The sequence below is a fragment of the Choloepus didactylus genome, chromosome 18 (assembly GCF_015220235.1).
Source record: "Choloepus didactylus isolate mChoDid1 chromosome 18, mChoDid1.pri, whole genome shotgun sequence".
Taxonomy (NCBI): domain Eukaryota; kingdom Metazoa; phylum Chordata; class Mammalia; order Pilosa; family Megalonychidae; genus Choloepus; species Choloepus didactylus.
The window spans coordinates 18,891,325-18,916,128 of record NC_051324.1 but is presented as its reverse complement, the minus strand read 5'-3'; the positions used below and the strand labels follow the sequence as shown (position 1 = coordinate 18,916,128).

At 38.8% G+C, this 24,804-nt stretch overlaps 1 protein-coding gene and 1 pseudogene across 1 annotated transcript; one reads left to right on the top strand and one right to left on the bottom strand.

Moving 5' to 3' along the window:
* Nucleotides 1-4,542: 4,542 nt before the first annotated feature.
* Nucleotides 4,543-5,486, bottom strand: LOC119514662 (olfactory receptor 1P1-like). Its single transcript, XM_037810461.1, is given in 2 exon segments — nt 4,543-5,249; nt 5,252-5,486. Coding segments are annotated over 2 exon segments (936 nt in total). The 5' UTR covers nt 5,481-5,486.
* Nucleotides 5,487-20,478: 14,992 nt separating this feature from the next.
* Nucleotides 20,479-23,280, top strand: LOC119514660 (annotated as a pseudogene).
* The last annotated feature ends 1,524 nt before the right edge of the window (nt 23,281-24,804 follow it).

The following is a 24,804-nucleotide window of genomic DNA, read 5'->3' as shown; positions in this document are numbered from 1 at the left end:
TTTGTGTAAAATAGTTTCACTTAATGACAAGCAATAGAAAAAGATTGAGTACTGGAAAGTGTGAAAAAGGGGTACTTATAAATTTTAGGAAAATATTTAATTGCCACAAGCTTATTAGAGGGCAATTTAGGATAGCTGTAAAAGTAAAAATTTTCTCTTTTAGAGATCATTCCACTTTCTTAACTTATTTTACAGGAACTCATGCAACAGTGCAAAGAGTGAAATATGGACACTAGTAAATTTATAACATTACATATAATAGTAAAAATTTGGAGTTACCCATATATACATCAATAAGCAATTGAGTGAAATAAAGCATGTGTATAAAGCAGTTGTAAAAACAAAAAAAAGAGGGAAGTAGTTCTTAAGCTAGTTATATGAAAAAAATCCCATGAAGTATCAAACAAAAAAACACAAGTTTGTATGATCTTATTTTTTAAAGTATCTAAATGTGTTTTTCTATATTTTCAGAAAAATCTGCAAGTATGTGCATCAAATCATTAAGATCAGGTATTAAATTTCATGTTTAAAATAAAAGATATTAAAAATCTTATGTTCATATAATGATCCCATAATTATACTTCCTCATACTCTAATAAAAAAACCCAAATTGAATCAGATTTACAGACAAAAATGCATCACAGGATTATTTATAATTTTGAAAAATGAAAAGCACCTAAATGGACATAAGTGAGGAAATTCTTATGCTGATGATGATACTTATTAGGAGTGAAATATTATGAAGCTTGTTTATGGTCATGGAAAATTTCTTAGGGGATAATGACAACAGGAAGGAAAAGTATTTCTGCATGTACAGAAAAATATTAGAAGTAAAGATACCAATCTGTTGCTTGTGTTTTTCTCTGGGTGATGGATTTAGAGGTGCCTCTTACTTATGTCTGTTTCCCACTGGACAGAGATCTAGGGCTTCCCCAGGGCAAGAATCATTTATTCCTCTAAGTCCCCAGAGCCCAGGCCAGGACCTGGGAACCAGAAGGCATCAGTGAGTATTTGCCTGTTGGAAGGTTATGAGGTTAAGGCTCCCACAATATTTGGTGCCTCTGTGCTCCTCGGCTCTGGTGGTAATCACTGAGAAACTACTCTGCAGCCCAAGGAAGATCACTGAATAAATTTGGGTTTTTGTAGTTTCTTGAACATGGTCAGGGAAAGCAGCCTGGGGCCCCTGGGAGCATGTCATTGGTTAGAGATGGCATATACTCCTTCTGAAACCTAATTCCTGGCCACCAGGACTTTAAATCTCTCAAGGCCAGATAGAACCAAAGCACCTTAACAAACACTTTGAACATTAGTTGACCACTTACATTTAATGTAGTTATTGATATGCTCAGGAGTAAGTCTGCCATTTTATTTTTTGGTCTACTAATTCAGTCTGACATTTTGTATGCTTTGTCTGCTTTTTTGTTTCGCTGTTTTACAGCCTACCAGTATATTACTTGGACATTTTTTTTAGAATTCCATTTTGATGTATCTGCAGTATTTTTGAATGTATCTCTTTGTATAGTTTGGTGGTTGCTCTAGGCATTACATTATGTATACTTAACTTATCACAGTCGCCTGTTGTGACATTTTACAGTTCAAGTGAAGTATAGAAACTTTACCTCCTTTATGTCACATTGCCCTCTCCTGTTTATAATATAATCATTTTAAATATTTCCTCTACATAAATTTATAACCACATAAGACAGTGCTGTAAGTTTTGTTCAACTATCAGGCATAATTTATAAATCTAAGGAGGAGAAACGAGGTCAATTTTGTTTACTGATTGGTCCAGTTTGCTAATGCTGTCATTTTGCAAAACACCGGAAATAGATTGGCTTTTATAAAGGGGGTTTATTTGTTTACAGAGTTACAGTCTGAAGGCCATAAAATGTCCAAGGTAAGGCATCAACAACAGGGTACCTTCACTGAAGGGTGGCCATTGTTATCTGGAAAATCTCTGTTAGCTGGAAAGCCATGAGGTTGGTGTCCACTTGCTCCCAGGTTGTATTTCAAAATGGTGTCCTCCAAAATGTTGCTCTTGGGGCATTTTGCCCTCTCTTAGCTACAGCTCCTCCTCAAAATGTCACTCTCAGTTGCTCTCCAAAATGTCACTCCCAGCTGCACTGTGTCTGGGCCTGTGTGGCTCTTTTTAAAGTACTCCAGTCATTCAATAAAGACCCAGTCTGAATGGGTGGGGCAACCCTCCATGGAAATAATCCAATGAAAGATCTCTCCCACAGTTGATTGAGTCATATCTTCATGGAAACACTGAACATTAGGTTTCAACCTAATCAACAATCCCATGGAAACACTGAACCATTAGGTTGCAACCTAATCAACACTAACAAGCCTGCACCCACAAGATTGTATCAAAGATAAAGGCATTTTGGGGGACATAGTACATCCAAACCAGCACACTGATATTTTTGTGCTATTTCTTCCTTCTGGATCTTCCAAGTTTCCTTCTTTAATAGTTTCTTTTCTGTTTAGAAATATTCCTTTAGACATGCTTTATAGAATAGGTCTGCCAGTAACAAATTCTCTTAGTTTTCCTTCACCTGAGAATATCTTGATTTCCCCCTCATTCCTAAAGGATATTTCCACTGGATATAGGATTCTGGGGTGACAGTTCTTTTCTTTCAACATCTGAAAAATATTGTGCTACTTCCTTCTGGCCTCAGTGCTTTCTGATGAGAAATATGTTCATTTGAATTGTTTTTTCCCCTACAAGTATAGTGTCATTTCTCTCTCATTGCTTTCAAGAATTTTTTCTTTGTGGGTAGCTTTCAGAAGTTTGACTATGATGTGTCCTGGTATGGATTTCATTGGATTTATCCTGCTTGAGTTTCACTCAGCTTCTTGATCTGTAGGTTTATGTCTTCAATCAAATTTGAGAAGTTTTCTTCCATTATATCTCGGAGTACTTCTTAAGCCCCCACCCTTTTTCTCCTACCTTCCAGTACATCATTAGCATTCTACAGGTCCTTAAGGCTCTGTTCATTTTTATTCATTACATTTAGTCTTTTAAATTGTTCAGGATTAGGTAATTTTTTGTTAAGTTTTATTTGAGAATAGTCTATATATACTCCATATCCACCAATCAAAAATTCCTCCTCCACCTACACCCCATTCCCTGGTAACTTCTAATCAACTTTCTGTCTCTGTGAATTTGCTATTTCTAGAGATCTCATATAAGTGACATCATACAATATCTGTCCTTATGTGCCTTGCTTATTTCATGTAGGATAATGTTTCCAAGATTCATCCATGTTTTACCATGTCTCAGGACTTCATTTTTTCTTACAGTTTAAAAATATTCCATTGTGTGTATGTACCACATTTCGTTTATCCATTCATTTGTTGAAGTTTTAAAGGAAGGAACCTTGAGATGACACAAGATTCCTCTACTGCAAATGTGAAAGTCAGAGTTCACAACCAGCCATGACTCAAAAGCTAAGGAAGAAAGTTAGAGAAAAGATACATACTAGTTACTATAATAGTTAACCTGTATTTATTTATTATATATTCTCATTATTAATTTCTATAAGTCTGCTTGCTAAAAAGAACATAGATCCCTCTGGTATTATTGAGAGATTTGTTATTATGGTTCCAAAGATTTTTGACTTGTAACCTTGAGACAATAAGTGTTTATATAATTGTCTATTGTTGTAGGGGGAAAACTGCATTTGCTTACTTAAAAGTGTAAAATCTTTGCAATATGATATTAATCTTACCTGTTGTCTTAGTTTCCAGGAATGCTATAACAAAGTATCACAAACAAGATAGTTTAAAACAACAGAGATGTACTGCCTCACATTTGTGGAGGTAGAAATCTGAAACCACAGAGTTGGAAGGGCCCTTCTCCCTCTAACCCTATAAGGGAGAATGTTTTGACTTGTCCTTCCTTCTGGTAATGTGCCAGCAATTCTTAGCATTCCTTGGCTTGCTGCTGTAGCACCACAATCTCTGCCTCACCTGTCACATGGTATTCTCCCATGCGTCTGTCTGTGTGTCCAAGTTTTCCTCATTTTATGGGGACTGGTTCATATTAAGTAAGGCCCACCCTAATCCAGTGTGGCCTCATCTTAACTAATTCCATCTTCATGACTCTATTTCCAAATAACATCGTATTGGGAAATCCTGTGGGTTAGGATTTCAACATATCTTTTTGCTAGAAAAAATTCAACCCTTAACTCTTGCTAATATTTTTTTATCATTGTCCCACTTTCCAAAACCTCACTTGTCTAATTTTAATAAACATCATAAAGGCTATACAGACTGTTAGAATGATGAACACTGCAAAAGACATTTATCTTTTACAAAAGTTATTTAATATGTAAAACTGACAAATGAGTAAGTGACTCAGATTAACTTTAAGCACAATACAGAATTTTTCCTGATAATACCAAACCATGGTGGGGATTCAGGAAGGGGACTGGTGATAAGGCAAATTTGAGATTCAGAATGAGACCCTCATGGTAGAAATGTCTGTCAGTCCCTCACTGGAGGGGAGAGAGGACACTTGCATTTTCTCTGCTGACATCAGTGACCCCTCAAGTAAGAGACTTTGCCCCTGAGAAGTCTCCCCAGTGCACTCTGCATGTCCTTGTTCTGTAGGCTGTAAATGAAGGGGGTCAGCAGGGGAGTCACCACTGTGTACATGACAGCAGCTTCTGTTTCCTTCTCTACTGAGCTGAAGGAAGATGATGAGGGGCACAGATAAGCCCCAATCACTGTCTCAAAGAACAAGGAAACAACAGTGATGTGGGAACCACAGGTAGAAAAGCCTTTGTGCCTTCCCTGGGCAGAGGGAACTTGGAGGATGGCTGAAACAATGTGTATATGACACACCAAAATGAGCATAAAGGGGCTTAAAATAACTGCTCCCCCCACAAAGAGGAGGAAAATCTCATTGACCTGGGTGTCAGAGCAGGACACCTTCATCAGGGGGCCCAGATCACAGAAGAAGTCAGGAATGATCTTCTCTGAGCAGACGGAAAGCCAGAACATGAGGAAGATGTGGGTCATGGCAACAAGATTTGTAAGCGTCCAGCAGGCAGTGACCATGAGGATGCAGCAGTGGGGGCTCATGACCACTGTGTAGTGCAGAGGGTGACAGATGGCCATGTAGCAGTCATAGGCCATGGTGGCCAGGAGAAAGATGTCCATGTCCCAAAAGGTCAGGAAGAAGTAGAGCTGAGTCAGGCATCCTGCATAGGAAATGGACCTGCTCTGCGTCTGGAGGTTCCAGTGGTGGAAGTGAACAGGATGTCTGCACAGGACAGGCTGGTGAGGAAGAAGTACATGGGTGTGTGGAGATGCCTGTTGGTGCCAATGGCCAGGACAATGAGCAGGTTCCCAGCCACAGTGACCACGTACATCCACAGGAACAGCAGGAAGAGGATGTGCTGCTGCTCTGGCTGCTCTGAGAGCACCCAGAGAAGAAACTTCAAGATACTGGTCTGTTTCCCTCCTGCCATGAGCCCAGAGGTCAGAGAGACAGACCTCAAGTGAGACAAAATAAAATTCTCTAAACTATTTCACTCTAGATGATTGGGGAACATGCCATTCCGTGAACTCTAGAGAAGAGGATTAAAGAATGGCTTTAATGTATTTGCATGAACTACCCACTATATGTGCCATGAATATTTACTGAATCCTACTAAATACACAATGCTAGGAAGTGTGGGAGACACACCTTAAGAGAACTAAAGTAGGTTGCTTGTTTGGTTTCTCTGCACTCCTTTTTGTCCACAATTTCTTTAGTTGTAGTTTCTATTTCTGCAGATGTAGTCTCAGTGGATTTGAGATAGTTTCCTCCACTCACTCATTAATTCATTAATTCACTCATTCATTCCACAGATTGTATAAGTACTAAGCTGCACCTCACACAGTGCAAGGTAAATAAGACAGATAATAAACTCAGATAATTTTTAATCTAATGGGATGGACTGTCCATGTTAAAATCCTATAAAATTGGTTTTTCAGGGTCCCCCACACCTTCAGCTGCCTCCAAACCTCTCTCAGACCACAGACTGTATCTGTTCTGATCCACTGTACCCCGGATGCCAAAATCATTATTTCAAAAACAGAAGTTCATAATATCCCTTCTTCCAAAAAACATTTCAACAGTCTAAAAGCTATTTCTTCAAGGTGTTGGGGAAACTATGAAGAAGAAATAAAAATATTTAGTCTCTCTTTGTCCCCCCATCCCACACACACACACACTCATTTCTGACACAAAGCAGAATGAGGCAGGAGAGGCTGGGCTCTGGGCCACAGGGTTTCACCAGGTGGATGGGGACAATATGTTTAGAGACAAGCTCTTGAGCACAGAACAAGAGGTTAGAAGACCAGAACAGGTTCAGAGATGGGGACAGGAGCTTTGAGCAGGGAGAAGGGATTGGAGGCTGAGATGAAGATGGACAGGGAACTGGGGGCTGAAATAGGGAAATGAGGGCCAAAGTAGGGAACTGAGGGCTGAAATAGGGAACTGAGAGCCTGCATAGGGATAGTTTTGCAGATATTTGAGCAGGTCACTGATGTTAGTGCTTGAATAGGCACAACATCTAAAAATGCCTGTTCCCTCCATGTGTGGAACCAACTTAGAATTAGGCAGAGGGGTTAAGCAATCAGGTGGAGAAAAGAAAATCACATTCATTACTGAAAAAGACTAGGCTGTAGAATGTGTCTTAGCTGTGTTCACTAAGTGAGTTCTTTTCATAACTTTTCCAAAATTAAATATATTTTCCTTTCCAGGCTTAGGTGGATAATCATTGATCTCTCACAGGAGAAGAGCTGCCCCTATAAAACATGTAACTTGGAGGAAAAAAGCAGAAAGTGTGTTTTCTGAAAATGATCCGGTTCCTGAAGAGAAGAGAATCTGAGGACCAAAATTCAGCAATCAGGTAAGTCCTCCAGGGTTGAGCTACACAAAAGCATTGGAGTGGGTCCAGGGATATTCATCTGATGGATAAACACTTCACATGGAAAGAAACATCAGGAGAAGGAAGTAAATATTCCCCCAAGTGAAGGAGGACAATTATTGGCAGTATTTCTTTCCATCTCTGACTGGCAAAATGCCATGCATTTACATATCACCTACCACATAAAATTTCACTGATCCTTCTATACAAAAAGTTTGTGTTTAGAATTAACTTCCACAACATTTTGCTTACAAATCATTTATGAGTTTTACTCTTTCAGCACTTGAATTGAAAATTTTTGTGATCCTATAAAAAAACCGAGATGGTCTTTTATATTTTTTGTCTTTTGCATGGTACTTTCAACAGTGCCTTCAAAATAGTAAAATTTAAATGAAAAATTTTATACTTTCAATGAAACAGGGAGAGAGAGGTATCCCACAACTCTAAAAACCTTGTCAATGAAGAGAAGAAAACACTCCAGATGAACATAACCAGCGTGGGAAACTGCAGCCATCAATCAAGTTAGGTAAGTGGTGGTAAATTGCCAGAATACAAAGAATGGTGGTCAATTTCCAGAATCCACAAAACTCAACTAATATTCATGCCTATAAAGAGGGCCTTACCTGGAGTGATGTGTGTGGTAGAAAAGTCTTAGTAACAATACAGTAAAGTAAGCATAAGGGAATATCATGGGAAAAATGTGAAAATTGTACAGGAAACCAAAGCAGTAGATATTAAAGAAGCCTCCATCTCTCAGGTAAGGGAGTCCTTGAGCTGAAAATCTAGGCAAGTCTACTTAATTCTTCCCCCCTTTCTACCACAACCAGTCAAAGGATATTCTTGCTAAATCTCTGCTCTAGAAAAATTTGAATCATTCAAACATGAATAATAACTAATAGGGAAACTGCTGGTTCTACACAGAAATGTCACAAGAAAAATGCCCTGAAGGGGTGTAAATCTCTAGCTATGTGGGACATGACTCCTGGGGATGAGCCTGGACCCAGCACCATGAGACTGAGATAGCCTTCTTGGATCAAAAGGGGGAATAGAAATGAAAGAAAATAAAGTTTCATGCCTGAGAGATTTCAAATAGTTGAGAGGTCATTCTGGAGGTTTTTCATAGATATGTCTTATAGATATCCCCTTTTAGTTTCTAGTGCATTCAAATAGCTAGAAGGAAATACCTGAAACTGTTGAACTGTAATCCAGTATCCGTGATTCTTGAAGATGACTGTATAGTTATATAGCTTTTATGGTGTGACTGTGTGATTATGAAAACCTTGTGGCTCACACTACCTTTATCCAGTGTATGGACAGAAGAGTAAGAAAATGACAATAAATAAATAAATAATTGGGGAGGGGGAATGAGGTATGACAGGTTTGGGGTGTCCCTTTTTATTTAGTTTTTATTTTTATTCTTATTTTTTGGAGTAATTAAAATGTTTAAAAATTGGTGGTGGTGATGAATGCACAACTATATTATACCATGCACCACTGATTGTACACTTTGGGTGCTTATCTGGTATGTGAATATGTCTCAGTAAAATGGAATTAAAATAAAAGCCCTGAAACTTCAAGTTTCCCATCTGAAGAGAAGTCATCATAGAGAAACAATTGTAGACAACAATTCCAACATATTACACCATCCAATATGCCAAAGGCATTATCAAGGAAGTGAAAAAACCTGCAGGAGCATGTCACAGTGAGCAAGAGACAGGAGCAGAGCAGGGAGGAGGGGAGAGCATGACTCCAGGAGCTGAGAGGAGTGAGGTCTAGACCCCTCACAGCTGGACAGAGGTCTCTGGGGGCTGTGTCATATACCTGGACAAGGTGTGGCTGGGTACACTGGGCAGGATCTCTGCTTTGCCATACCTGAGAGTGCAGGCTCAGGGAAAGACCCCCATCCTAAGGAAAGAGGCATGTTGTGTAAAGGTAATCTAAGTGAGTTTTATTTGGGACAGAGCCTCATTGCTGACAAGGGGGGTGCAGGGTGTGAAGGGAAGATGGCATTAAAGGGAAGGGAATTCATATTCAGTGGGTCCCTTCCAGGGTCCTGACCCAGGATGTTCCATTGCCATGTCCTAAACCCCCTCACTGGAGGTAGATATTGCTATTGGCCTGTCATAAATGAGGAAACTGAGGCTCAAAGAGGCTGAAGGACTTGCCCCAAGGTCAGAAACTGATAAAGTAGCAGGATCTGGAGTTGATCTTTACCCTTTTGACTCCAAATCCATTGTGTATTTCAGAAGGGAGAATGGTGGTGTATAGCAAACATTTAGACCCAAATAGCTACATCTGGCCAGTTGGTTGTCCCTTCTGATCTGGGGCAACTACCTCACTCTCATTGTCCAACAGACCCTATCCCATGTCCCATGAGTCCCTCCACCAGTGTCCAGCCTGACCCTGGTGCTCTCCCCATGACCTGTTCATATCATCACCATCATCCCTCTGTCACATACAGGCTCCCCCCACTGCTCAATCCTCACCTCTGGATGTTCTCACTTGCTCTCCCCTCTGCCTGGAGCACTCTCTCTCCATGACCAATCACTCCCTATTCATTTAAATCCTACTCATCCTTTACATCCCAGCATAAATATCCCAAAAGACACCTAGAGTTTTCTGCGCTTTGCTGGGCATTCCAATATTAACCTTTATCCCCCTATTTCAACACCTCTATAATTTATGCTACTTGGTTAAGGCAGTTTCACCATTGGACTGAAAGCTTCAAGAAGTCTGGCCCCTATGGTTCTGTTCACCAGTGTGATTTACTGTTGCATATGATAATGCCTGGCACAAAATTGTTGAAACATATGATGCCTGAGTGAACAAAGGCTTGGAGTGGACACTGGCAGATAAGAAAATCAACCCCTCTGTGTTACAGTAAGGAAACTGAAGCCCATGAAATTTAAAGGTATGCAAAGTGTTGTATCAAAAACTAGTTTCCCTGAATTTCTGTGGTGCCTTCCATTTGACCCTATCTACTTAGACTTCTAGAACCATGTACTTTCTGCAACTTACTGTGGTGGACTAACTAAGAATGTGTGACTTAGAGCAAGAGATTAGCAGATGTTCTCCTTCCTACCCAAACCTGTGGCTCCCTGATGAAAAGGAACAGTCCTGCCAGAAGGAATTTCTCAGTCAAAGCACAGATCCTTTTTCCAAAGGCCCAGCATACTGAGTCTGCTCACTGTGGCTAGAGATTGAAATCCACAGCTGTTTTAAAAGCCCTCCTTGTCTGTGGAGACTTCCCTGGCCATATAAGCCTACAGGGTCCTCCTTTGACCACTCACCTCCATCACCTAATTACTGTACTCCTTATTCTGTACCCCCATAGACTGCCTGGTAATTTCTCACCTTCTATTTGGAAAGGGTTCCTTCCTCCAATACAGGGGAAGTATCAAGATTTTGTTATTCTTTCATTGTCAAAAGCTTTCCTTACTTGACTTGGACTCTTTGGACATGGAGACCTTGCCCTGTTTACCTGCATATTCCTTTCACCTCCTAAGATATACTGGGTCATGTTTGCTATTAAGAACAGGGACAGCTCAGAGCTTGAGTACCTTCCCAGCCATAAAGCTTACCTTCCTGTCTGTGTCCATCTCAGTCACTGTCTCCTATGAACTACTGCCTCTTGTTCAGTCCTCTACATCATTGGAAATTAACATGAAAGAGCTACCTGAATCCTCAAAGGCCATCCTTCCCTGGAACAAAGAGATGGGCTCATGGCTGGTTTTTTAGCCGCTGATGCAGCAAGTCTTTCTTACAACCCAAGTGCAGCAGGGATGCAGATGGGGAGTTTTCTGTTCATTAACTTCTGGACCTCTGGCATAATCCTTAGGGTCTCCAGCCCTGGGCTATAAGGAGACTTGCCCTGTCTATTTCCTTGGTGGCCACAGTGTGAGGTCTCTTGGGTGTCTTGTGAGAAATGGGAACTTATTAATTGCCGCATGCTCTATATATCCCCTTGGGAGCAGTTTCTGGGAAGATGGAAAGGATTTTTTCCAACCATATTGGGATTTTCTCCAAGAAAAATTGACTGCCTATGTCTTGGGCTAAACTAGAAAATCTTCCCCATCCATCCAAAATAGTTTCTTTGGACCCTGTTATATGAAATGACACCTATTTTAATTAATTACAAAAGGCCTATGCTAGAATTTGAATTTCATATGTAGAACAAATCACCCTTTGAAAAGTAGAAAATATGTGCAATCACAGTCATTCTCACTTTAGTGTAGATTATTTGTCAAATTCTTCATGAAAAGGTCACTCTAGGCTTCATGGGAGAACAAGAAGGACAAAGATTGGGGCACAATAGATGGTGAGAATCCATCCAGAGGAAGTCGAGGATCAAGGTACACATTAAAGACAAGTAACTACATTTCAAGTGAGTAACAGAACTGCACTGAATGGTGAGGAAAGAGCTAACCCAAGTCACTCTTGAACACAATATTTTTACTACACACTTTCAGCCTAAAGACAAAATTAAAAACAAACATTGTATTGGGGTTACTGATTTGTTCTTCACAGTGGTATGGGTTAGCATTCTGATACTATTTTATGTGTATTCCATAAATAAGCAAATAAGTAAATATATTGTGAGAGCCAGGTGTTCCACTGTTGCAGAAGGGAGTTAGAAGCATGAGAATGGGGACTGCTAAATGAACCCTATGGTGTTGCACAGGAAATGGAAGTATCAGTGTAGCCTCATGCTTTTGAAGATAGACAGATGATAGATATCTTTAGACAGATTACATAGATAGATACATACATACATACATATATGTGTGTATATGCTATGTGCTAATGCATACATACATTTCTTAGCTCTGTCCACTGAGAGAACTTAAAAGCAATGACACCTCAAAAGAAATGGGGACACCTGTCACCAAGATCTTAGATTTGAAATACCACTCTATTCTATGAGAAATATCTAATTACAAGTGTGGGATAGGAAAAATAAAAGGTGAGCCTGTATATCTTCTTATACCAGAAAGGAGAAAAATGTTCAAAGAAAGATAAAAGAACAGAGAAACCAACTTGTCCCACTGGCCAAATTTGGGACAAATCAAGCAACAAAATAATGAGAGTAATGGATGATCACTCATAGAATAACATTAAAGTAAGTATTCATTGTATTAGTTAGGGTTCTCTAGGGAAACAGAAGCAACAAGAGATATCTGTAAATAATAAGATTTTATAAAAATGTCTCATTCAACTGTGGGGATGCATGAGTCCAAATTACATAGGGCAGGCAGTGAGCTGGCAACTCCAATGAAGGTGTTCAATGAACTCAGGGAATGCTTCATGGGCTAACTGAAGGTCCTCTCTCTCTCTTCCTTAAAAGTCTTCAACTAATTGGATTAAATCCAGCTTGTTGAATTATCTCATTGCAGAAGAGATGCCCTTCATTAACACAATCAGTCACAGGTGCACTCAGTTGATGATTTAATAAACCAGACTTCTGGTTTGTTAACCAGCCACAAATGTCCTTGCAGTAATGGTTAAGACAGTGCTTGCTTGAGCAGACACCTGGACACCATCACTTGGCCAAGTTGACACATAAACCTATTATTTTCATGTTACCATATTGACAGAATGAATGAATGAATGAAAAAGGAAGGAGTGAAGGAAGGAGAAAAAATTTTGGGATAGAATTTCAACTACTAAATGTAGAAGGAATGATGGAATTAGAAATAATCAACATTTGACAAACACCACAGTAATAATTGTTATAAACAGGACTCATTAATGGATGCCAATCTTAGTGCATAGCAGTATGACAAGTAACAGAGTATTTGCTTAGCCTAATGTATCTCTCTGTGAGATTTTTATTAATTACAAAACAAAAATATCATCTTTTCAATAAAGATACCTGGTACATATCACCTTAACCCACTTTTGGGGATATAAACATAAGAATAGAATTGCTGTGTTGTAAGGTATATAGATACTGGCCAACAGTTTTCCAAAATCATTGTACTTGTGCCAGTTTGAAACTCTTTTGTACCCCAGGAAAGACTATGTTTTTTAATGCAGTCTTGTGGGGGCAGACTTATCATGGCTGGGATCATTTGATAGGTTGTTTCCATGGAGATGTGACCCACTCAACTGTGGGTGACACATTTTGATTAGATTATTTCCATGGAGGTGAGACCCAACCCATTCAAGGTGGGTCTCTATTAGTTCACTGGAGTCCATAAGAGAGCTCAGGGGCCAACACAGATGCCACACACTTGGAGATGCAGACAAATTTATTTGGAGATACGAAGCTAAGAGATGAATCCCAGAGTTTGCCCTGGAGAAGCTAAGAGAGGATCCCCAGATGCTTAGAGAGGAACACCCTGGTAGAACAAGCAAGATGCACAGAAGCTGAGAGAAATAAGCTAAGAGAGACAGAAGCCCAGAGACATTTTGGAGAAGGCCATTTTGAAACCAGAACTCAGGGGCAAAGGAAGAGCATACTCCAGCCATGTGCCTTTACAGCTGACAGAGGTGTTCTGGATGCCATCAGCATTTCCTCATTGAAGGTATCCTCTTGTTGATGCCTTAGTTTGGACACTTTAAGACCTCAGAACTGTAAATTTGTAGCCTAATAAATCCTCTTTATAAAAGCCAATCCATTTCTGGTATTTTGCATAACAGCAGCTTTAGCAAACCACAACATACCAGTTTAAATTCCCAACAATGTAAGAGTTACAGTTACTTTACAGCCTTGTCAACACATGTTTTTGTCAGTCCTTCAACTTTTAGACATCTTGGTAGGTATATACAGTGCTATGTCATTGCAGTGTTTATTTACTCATCCTTGACGAGTAATGAGTTTGACCACATTTTCATATGCTTCTTGATCATTTGGTCATCTTTTATGATGGCCTATTTAAGTCTTCTGCACATTTTTAATTGGGTTGTCAATCATCTCATTGATTTATACTTTTTTATATCTAGGAGATGAGTTCTTTGTCTAATATATGTATTTGAAGATTGCCCTATTGTGACTTGTTTTTTCACTTAATGTATTTTGATGAGTAAACATCTTAATTTTAATAAAGGCCAATTTGTCATTTAGTAGGATTAGTTTTGTGTTCATGTTCTGTTTAAAAATCTTTGCCTTCTACAAGGTCATGAAGATATTCTTCCATGTTTTCTTCTAGAAGTATTGTAGTTAACTGTTCATATTTAGTTCCATGATCCATCTCAAACTAATTTTTTGTATGTGTGTATGAGGGATGGGTCTAGTTTCTTTTTTAATCTTAACAGTCTAAAATTCATGGTCTTTTTAACTTATTCAAATATTTGAAAATGGTGTCTTTAAAGAAATATTTTCAGTATTTTCATTTAATTTTTATAAACACAATTACAAAAGAATTAACATAACTGGGTATGGAATTTTGAGTTGCGAAATTTTCCACATAAAATTCTGATAATTCTTTAGTGTCTTATGACATTTGGTATATTTTAGAGAATACTGTGAAGCCAATTTGAACTTCTACTTCTTTTTAAGTAATGTGTTATTCTCTGTCATTAAAATTTCATTTTTAAATAAAGTTATTCTATTGTTAAAGCAGAAACTGTCACTAGAATATGAGTAGGAATATTTTCATTAATATTCTCCAGAATATGGTAAGACATTAAATTTGAAATCTCAGGTTTCTGATTCTCTATAATATTATCTTATTTTAAGTTAAATCATTCATTACTTTTGTTCCCTTCTGGTTTCTTTTTGTGGAGCTACTATAATTCTTAAGTCAGATCTCCACATTCTCCCCAACATATCTATTCTCTATTATGTTTTAAAATCTTTGTCCTTTTAATAATCCCTCTAGAAGGAAGTCCATCTTCCATATTACTAATTTATTTTCTGAAATGTCAATTCTGCCTAAATTGCCAATTTAAATCTTAGTTCTGCTCTTTATTCATTCCTGTCTTCTGCTTCCAAATAAATGTTATTGCCTTCTAAATTTCTCTCTATGTACACTGCCTCTTATTTTTGATGTCTTAACAATGTAAAAAATAATAAATAAAATTTTTATGTTCCCTTTTATAAATCGTTTTCAAGTACAAGCTTTTCTTCCAAATACTTAGATTGTTTCTACCTTTCTCTTACATTGTAAACATATTTCATGGATAATTCCTTTTTTAAGAATGGCCTTAAATATGAAGGGATTTAACCAGGGCTGGAATTTGCCAACAGACAATGAAATTTACCCCATCTCATCATCCAGAGATTTTCTCCTTTGGGGGAGTTGGGTCAGAGATTCTCTGGATAAGTTAATGAATACTGCAGTAACTTTCTGCAGATACTATTTGCAAATTTTTGAAAGTTAAATAATTTTTTTCATAGTTCTCTTCTACACCCCCACATGATTCCTTACACCTAATTTGCATGCAATAAATAAAACATGACAAATAGTAAGAAATTCTGAGTAGGACAAAATATGTTTTATAAATGTAAATCATGTTTATATAAAATATAATTACTAGGAAGAAAATATGTATCATGAGGTGACATCCTTTCTGTGTCTGGGCAGGCAGTGTCCTGGGAAATGGAGTTTGATTGAATACAGGGCAACAGACAACAAGACCCATAAGGATCTATGACCTGAATCTTGTGGAGAGGAAAAGACATTTTAGCAAATAGTTTCAACATCTACTATGTGCATAAAGTGAGAGGAGATTTGGAGACATGTTCAACAAGTAAACAACTACTGTAGGTGGCAGTGAAATAACAACTAACATTTACTAAGTGACTTTCAAAACAAACTGAACTATGTTCCAGGATCTGTTTAAGGAAATTTTCAGGTATTATTACATTTGATCTGCCAAACAATTTTATGATAATATTATTATTATTGTGTTATTTCTGATTTACAGATAAGTAAGGAAAATAACTGTCCAAATTAGTAAGTGTCAGGGACTTCTACAGACCCAGAGCTCACAGTCTTCACCATGGTCCTCTCAGAAAGGTCACACTTCTCTGCCACTGAAGGTGCTAAGGCATAAGATAATGACCACTCTTCAGAGCAGTTGTAACAGTGACACATTCAAGAAGTGGATTAGATGACATCTAGACACTTTCCACCTCTCAGAATCTAAAAATTTAGGAGACCTTCTATCAGCATGCTAGATAGGAGAAAGCATAACTCCCACCCTAACCCTACTCAAATCAGACCCAAGGACAAAGATGAAATAAAATTCTTTCACTTTTCCACACTTGACACCAGAAAGGTTTCAGTTTAGGCAGGAAGGAAGGCCAGGAATCAATTACACCATAGTCCTTGGAGCTCCAAAGGGGCATTTCCAAGTTTCTGCTGACGGACAGAAGAGAGGGGCCAACATTTCCACAAAGATCCTAGAGAGGTCACCCTGAGCTTCAACCCTGGGGACATACTCTCCTGGAAACTCTCCAGCCCATCCTTGCTCTGGGAAAAACTCTGTTAATGATTACTCCTGACAGATTCTATTTTCCCTGAGGGCATGGATGGAGGAGAGTGAAATGAGTCCCAGCAGTTACTGAGACTTGGCCTGAATGAAGACCCAGAGGGGTTGGGTTTCAAGAGACTTTATAACCTGGTGAATATTTCCAAATTTCCTCTATGCTAAGACACAGCTGGCTTCATTGAAGAGGAAAAACCCTCCCCATCCTCAGGCTCCATGACAGCTCCAGCCCCCAGTGCCCTGGCTGCCCTACCTACTCTGCAGTTGGGAATCTCAGAGCTCATCATTCCCAACCCTCCAGTCTTGTCTTCTCCACCTCAGGAAAAGATGACCAGGTACTGCACTCCAAGCCAACTTACTACTGACCATTTCTCCAGCATGTCTGTCCCCAAAAGGTAGTGCTATCAGGTGCTACACCAGCTGGCTATAAATCCTCCATTTGTGGAAGAGGAGTGAAGGCCACAGGACCAGACCATTTTCACCTCACCTGAGCTCAGCACAGACTCACCTGGTAGGGACTGAGGACACTGAATAAAAGTCTTTAGGGCAGTGATGTGGAGGAATAGCCAGCTTTTAACTGAGTACTTACTGTTTGTTCACAACTGAATTAATGCATTTTCTTCTTTGACCTAGACAAAACCCACAACATGTAAGTAGAACTAATAGGTCATTTTTTCAGTTGAAAAAAAAAAAAGATGAAATGAACTACTTAAAGTCACAGAGAGGTAATAACAAGGTCAGGACTCGAATCTTAGCATGATTCCAGAATCCAATACCTCAAAGATGTGGGAGATGAGAATAAACACATGGGAGTGGAGTGAGAAACCACCCCTTCCTGGGTTCCCCAACTCCTTACACAATCCAGTACCAATGATCATAGCATTGACCAAAGAACACCAATAATCAAAATGTAGACCCTACCCAATAATTCTTCTGGGGACTTTGTCCATGAAAAAGGGATCTGAAAGGGATAGTTTTGGTTTGGTTTCCTCAGTCTCAAGTTCTACCTCCTGAAGCAATACTGTTTTGTGTGTGTGTGTGTGTGTGTGTGTGTGTGTGTGTGTATATGTGCACTTCCTCTTAGAGGAGCTACAAAGCCACCTTACACTCCACACTGAGTGATGCCTGCTAATGGGCCCCTTTGGACAGTTATTTCACTGTCAACACACTTACAAGAGATTGCCTAATTGTTTTACAAAGTGGTTACAGTGCATTACAGTTCTATCAGTAGGGCATACAAGTTTCCATTTTTCCTAATGTCAGGCCCCAGAAAAAGAGTCTAACATATAGAAGGAATGTCTGATCCATGGGCCCTGCTGCTTATCTCATAAATACCAAGTGTGCCATAAACTAAGGGTTGAAGGCTGTTTTAGGAATCCCAGTCACAGTGGCTCCTAGACTCCAGGGGGCAGACAAGCCAGGATCAGATATCCCCATAAAGATGAATGACCGCAAACAAGCCAAAAGGCCTGCTTCCTTCACATAGATAATATAGTGCACAACAAAGAAGAGTAGTGTGTTAAAACCCTAGTAACCAGTCAGCAAAAACTGATAAGCACTCACCCAATTGAGGCCCAGAACACATTCAGCAGGACCTTCCCTCCCAATACCCAACGTGGGTTTTTCCTTTAAAAAAATGCTGCTCTCAGATAGAGGGCCGGAGCCATTTATCCTTTCTTTCTTTTCTGATGGCTCCCACCTGCTTTCTTCTGCTTTCTTCCTCTAATAAACCTTAAATTCTCTACTTAAACCATGACTCGCTGCATTTGTGTGGATTCTTGAACGGCTCTGAACCTAACACCTAACACTTGAAATTGTCAGACTTTTCAATTGTCCGAGGAAGGACGTTAAACTGATTTCTGTTTTAATTTGCATTTCTCTTGTTACTAAGGAGGTTAGACATTTCTTTTGTTTTTGGTTCTTAGGAGCTTCCTCTCCGTGATTTGCATATTTAAGTCTTTGTTCATTATTTTCACTTGGGTTCTTGGCTTTTTCTTATTAGTGTGTAAGGCTCTTTGTATTCTGAATATAAATCCTTTATTGATTGTGTGTGTATCAAATACCTCTTTCCAGTCCAACACTTGTCTGTCCACCTTCTTTATGATATCTTATTCAGAAAAATGTAAATTTTCATGTCAAATTTTACAATATTGATTACAATATTTGATTGTGTGTCTTGATTCTGATTTAGGATATCAATTCCTACCCTGATATTATGAACAGTTTTTCCTATAAAATTGTGGAAGTTTTGCTTTTCACAATTAAGCCTTTAGGAATTGTTTTTCTGTATTTAATATATGTGTACCCATTTGTCCTACTACAATTTACTAAGTAATCCTACCTTTCCTTGCCTATTTTGAAAACAACCCGTGCCGTATACTAACTTGCTAATATATGTTTGGTCTGTGGTGGGCTTGCTAGTCTGTTACATGGGGTGTTTGTCAGTTCCCAAGCCCATTGTGCCCCACTGTTTGAATTACCACAGATAAAGCCTTAGGAAAACACTTTGATACCTGAAAGGACAATTCTGCCACCCTCATTTTTTTCCCTCAAATTACCTTAGCTCTTTTTGGCTCCTTATTCTCCCAGGTGAATTTTAGTATCAGTTTGTTTCATCCCATGTTTAAAGAAACCTGTGGTATTTTGTTTGAGTTTGCATCAAATTCATAGATACATTAGAGGAGAATTGACATTTTTTTCCATGTTGAGTCATTCTAACCATTAACATTGCATATCTCCCAATCATTTAGGTATTCTCTTTTTACCTTCAGAAAAGTTTTACAAATTTTTGATAGTGGTCTTGGACCACTTGTTAGAACTATTCACAGAATCCTTAAATTTCCATTGCTGTTTTGAATAGGAATCCTTTTAAAGATGGTACTTTCTAATTGTTTATAATATATAAAAAGTATTGATTTTTTAAATATTGACTTATATCCCTAAAATTTGCTTAATGTTCTTAATTTATCTATAAATTCCCTTGAATTTTCTTGGCACACAACCACATTTTTCCTGTGAGTTCTATCCATTTTGTTCTTTCCTTTCCAATTCTTTTATGGAAAATTTTTTTTCTATGCTCTTTTCACAAGTAGTACAATATTTCAAATGTTTTATTCTGAGGACTTAAGTCAAGCTCCCTGATGCAGGCAGATTTTGACCACATCTCCTGTACGAAAGGGGCATTAACACCCCCAAAACGCAGCCCTTTCCATATAATTCCTAGTGAGAAATCCCAAGGGGGCATTACATTATCATCTAGGTTTGCAACTATTCTTTTGAATTTTTTGTTTGTTTCCCATATCTAGGTACTCCTATTTCTTTGTTTTAGGTTTTCCTCTGTGAAAGTTTTTAGGTTATAATTTTATTGAATATCTATGGGTTTTAATGGAAATGTGATCTGTCAATATAAGCTTAGTCTGCCAGTTGGCCAGAAGCCTTACCTCTGAAACCTTACATTTCCATACCATATGAGCTAACCAGAGTCTCTGAGCCCTCTGATTGAGCTTTACTCAATCCTTCCAACCCTGAGATATTATGATTGTGTTTGGATATGGGAAAGGGTATTTCAGGAGTGGAAACTATATTCCTTTAGGTACAGAGGTGAGAAAGCACATCATATCAGAGGAAAGATAATTAGGCCTACATCCTGTGCTTGGCATGTAATTCACAAGTGTACAATAGTAGACACTGAGAATTAGTGCTTGAATTAATTATAGATTGACTTTGTCATTGAGTAGAGACTTCTATAGAAAAATCTGTGAATAGCTTAGGATAGCCTGGACTACAGTGACAAATAGATCACAAAATGTATACTGCTTTAAATAGAATAAAAGTTTATTTCTATATTGTACAACAGCTCCAAGCGGGTGTTCTTGGTGGCAGGTGGCCCTTCTGGATGTGGAGAATGAAGGATACAGGCACATTCCACCATGTGACTCCAGTGTTCCACTCAGCCTCCTGGCCATTTGCATCAGCTGGCAGAAGGAGAGAGAACAGAGGAAGCCAAGACCTGGACCTCATCTGTGGATTGGCTAGTGCTCAGTCATATGGCCACACCTCACTGCAAGGGTGCCTGGGAAATGTAGTATAGCTGAATGTCCAGAAAGAAGAGGACAGCATGGATATCGGTGAGCAGCTGGTAATTACTGACACAATTAATATGACCTCAGATTACAAGAGGGATCAAAAAGGAGGTGTTACATTAAATAGCAAGGGCCTGGAGGCAACTTTTCCATATATGTGTAAAGCAAAGGTCAATTTATCTATATATGATTCAATATAAGTTAACTTACCTGTGCATGTTGAAATTGCATATGCATGCCTAAACAAGTCATCTGGCACACTCTGAACTTGCACAACTGCTAGGATGTTCTAACATTCTTTGAACCTGGGCCTTGATTTACCCTAAACTAGGATTTTTTGGGAAATGAATGGGGGGTGCTGGCAGGTGATGGGTGGGAAATAAGTTTTGTCAGTTGCCATTAGCTTTCTATCCCCTTACAAGGTTTGTTTTTCTTACTTTCTTTTTCCTTAACCAATCATATTTTTTTCTTGTGTAACCTTATTTGTTTGCTATGTAAGTTGCCACTTTCTTGGGAGAAGGAGGAGCATTTTTGTCTTAAAATTGGGTGTTCCCCAAATTGCAAAATTTCTCCTTGTGATAAATAAATGGTCTCTCTCATCTAAATTCTTCAAAATTGTCTTCTGCTTGACAGAGGTCCCCTGTAGTCAAACAGTTAAGGGAGCCTTACAATATTTCAGGTAGAAAATGATGATGGTCTTACTAAAGCACTTAGATAGTAAATAGAAAAATTGAGCTGTTAAGCCTTATTATAAATGAGGACTCAACAAGGTCAAATGTAAAGGTGAGGAATAAACTGGGTGAGTGTGCCTATGAATATCCCAAATGTGTAGAACCTATGAAATGCACCTGCATTTCAACTCAAGAAATATTGGGTGCAAAGTAAACAGTGCATATAATGAACAATACTCCACAACAATTTTTTCTGGAGTAGATAAACATAAACAAGATATGGTTTTCCTCCTCAGAGAAAGCTTGCTTAGGTTAAATGTGCAGACTATGAGGTTTGGTGAGATGTGCTGGCAGTATGACTGAGCACAGAAATAGGGTAAAGACATATCAAGCCTACAGATATGGACCTGAGAGTCATTGATTAAGCAGTAGTTGAAGCCACTATGAAGTTAGATAAGTCACTAAAAAATAATGAAAAAAGGGAAGTACACACCAAAGAGAAAAGCATTGTGACTATGTATAATAAAGGATTTCAAAAAGATATAAAGCCTATCAGAGGAAATGCTGAAAGTCAGGTTTGAAAATGGGACACTGAGGAAATAAATTCATTAGGATGATTTCCTAGGACCAAAACCCAATATTCCTTGTCATTTACAATCTAATGATGGCAATCCAGACACCAGTTATCACATGTGCTCTGGCTTCCTCTGAGTTTGATAAGAGAACGAATTCCTAATTTTATGGACAGACACATCTTTTGAAATGGAGAATTTTGTCAAAAACTCCAAATGAAGATTCTTCCTTATTGCCTGTAATAAAATTAGGGTGTGATTCTGGCTTAAACATTCAGCTAAATTGAGGGCAGAGACTATGTCTTAGATGTTCAATAAATGGATAAATAAACAGTCTTTTCACATATTTGTGAACTTTTCCATGAGGCCTAACAAATGTCTGGCACATGGAATATGAAAAGTCAATTATTTGTTAAATGACTGAAACCTAATGTCTGGGTGGTAGTGCTAGGTTTCAGGGGAATGGGCACCACTAATTCACAGAATGCATACTTCTTAACATGAATGTCTGGGGGTAAAGAATGAGTCCCACTGGCCAACAGGGATTTTTCCCTCATATATTGTCTCTGGATTTAGCAATCCTGGGGAGAGAGTAAGCTGATCACTGGATTCAAAAGTGGTGGGTAAGGATGTCATGACACACAGCAACTTAATAATTCTGAAATTTCTTCCATTCATGCTAAAGTAGCCATGAGGAAAGAAAACCCTGTATTTCATCCTCCTGGGAGTTAGTGGCCAGCAGGCACAGGAAGATTTCTTCTTCATCCTCTTCCTCTTCATTTACCCCATCACACTGATGGGAAACCTGCTCATCATCTGGGCCATTTGCTCTGATGTTTGCCTCCACAACCCCATGTACTTTTTCCTTGCAAACCTCTCCTTTGTTGACATCCTCTTCTCATCTGTAACCATCCCTAAGATGCTCACAAATCATCTCTTAGGCAACAGAGCCATCTCCTTTGGGGGATGCATCACGCAGATGTATTTCATGATTTCCTTGGATAACACTGACAGCTACATCTTAGCTGTGATGGCATATGATTGGGCTGTGGCCATAAGCCACCCAGTACATTACACAACAGTTATGAACCTGACATCTTGTTTCCTGCTTGTTGTTGGGTCTTGGGTGATGGCAAATTTCAATGCCCTACTCCATGCTATAGTCACAGCTGGTCTGTCCTTCTGTGGCAACCAGAAAGTGGCCAATTTCTATTGTGACATTACACCTTTGCTCATGTTGTCCTGCTCTGACATCCAATTTAATGTGAAGATGATGTACCTAGGGGTTGGGGTTTTCTCCTTGACATTAACATGCATCATCATCTCCTATGTTCGGGTCTTTGGCACTGTCTTATGAGTTCCATCCACCAAGGGTGTGATCAAAGCCTTCTCCACCTGTGGTTCTCACCTCACAGTTGTTTCTTTGTATTATGGGACAGTGATGGGCATGTATTTCTGCTTTCTGTCCAGTTACAGTCTGAAGGATGCAGTGATAACTGTGATGTACATGGCAGTGACCCCAATGTTAAATCCTTTCATCTATAGTCTGAGAAACTGAGACATGAAGCTCTTCAGCAAGAGAATGTCCTCATAAGGAATGTGAAGTCCTGCATGCATTAGACACTTCAGTCCCCAATTAGAATGCACTTGGGAATCCAGCAGCAATGTCACTACTTTCCAAGACGCCAGCTTTCATCTTTCCAGCCAGAGAATCCTAATTCTCAGCAATCCTGAAACAGTTTGAAGAGTCTGCAATCTTAGTGAAATGACCACTTTCTATGCATTATTGCTCTTTTGGCAGAGCAGCAGCACAAGAACAATGGTTTTATGTCCCAGCTGTGCTACTGAATAGCAGAGTATAGTTTGGAAAGTCTCAGCCTCATCTTCAAAATCTACATATTAGGAATAAAAATTCTACTCTGCTGTGTCAAGCGATTGAAAAGAAAACATTGCTTGTGATTTGAGGGTATAAATCTCTATTTGGCTCATTCCCACAATGGGAGGGTGCCTGTTCAATAGAAGAACTGAAGTAAGTGTGAGACACCAGGACATACCCTCCTGACAGGTATGAAGAACAGCTCCCAGGACTGTGATTCTCTTGATGATAAGCAGCTTCCCTCCATGAAGAATAAGTTGTCACTTCTCTAGACTCATATTTACCCACATCTTTTGTTGTTGTTCTTGTTTACTCTCAGTGCTGCCTGGTCTATGGTGTGCCCTAGAGCCCTAAAGTAGGTATAAGAAGAGTGAAACCATGTGATACATCGGACATACGCTACATGGGGGCCAAAGATCAGTGGTGGAATTTGTGTCACAAAAGCAAAAGTTTAAATAAATATTTAGTAAAGCATTGTTAAAAAACCACTATCCAAATGCCCATTATACTGGACTATGAAATTATTTGACCCCCTTCTATGCTTGTAAGCTTTCAGGGCAGGAGATATCTTAATACATCTCTGTAGCTCTCTCAATGCATCCAGTAATTATTAGTGGAAAGTGGTATGAATGGATGATATCAGATCCCAAAATACAACCGGATGGTGAGCAGACATAATTATACCGGACATTATTTACCCACCCACTGGACTCCTAAAAGAACACACTTCAGGAGACATTTTTGATCCTACTATATAGTTAATGAAACTAGACCATCACTACCTCATTAGACATTCTATAAAATCTACTAGAATAACACTCAATAAACCTTGCTTTCTTTATTCAATTTTATTAAGATATATTCACTTACCATACAATCATCCAAAGTGTACATTGTTCATATTACCTTCATATAGTTGTTCATTCATCACCCCCATCTATTTTTTGAATATTTTCCTTATACCCAAAAAAGTGAAGATAAGAATAGGAAAAAATAAGAGTAAAAAAAGACCACCCACATCATTGCCTCCACCCTATTTTTCCTTTAGTTTTTTGTCCTCATTTTTCTACTTATCCATACATACACTGGATAAAGGGGGGGTGTGATCCACAAGGCTTTCACAATCACATTGTCAGCTACATTGTCATACATACGTCTTCAAATTACCAAAGCTACTGGGTTGGAATTTGGTAGTTTCAGGTATTTACTTCTAGTTATTCCAATACATTAAAACCTAAAAAG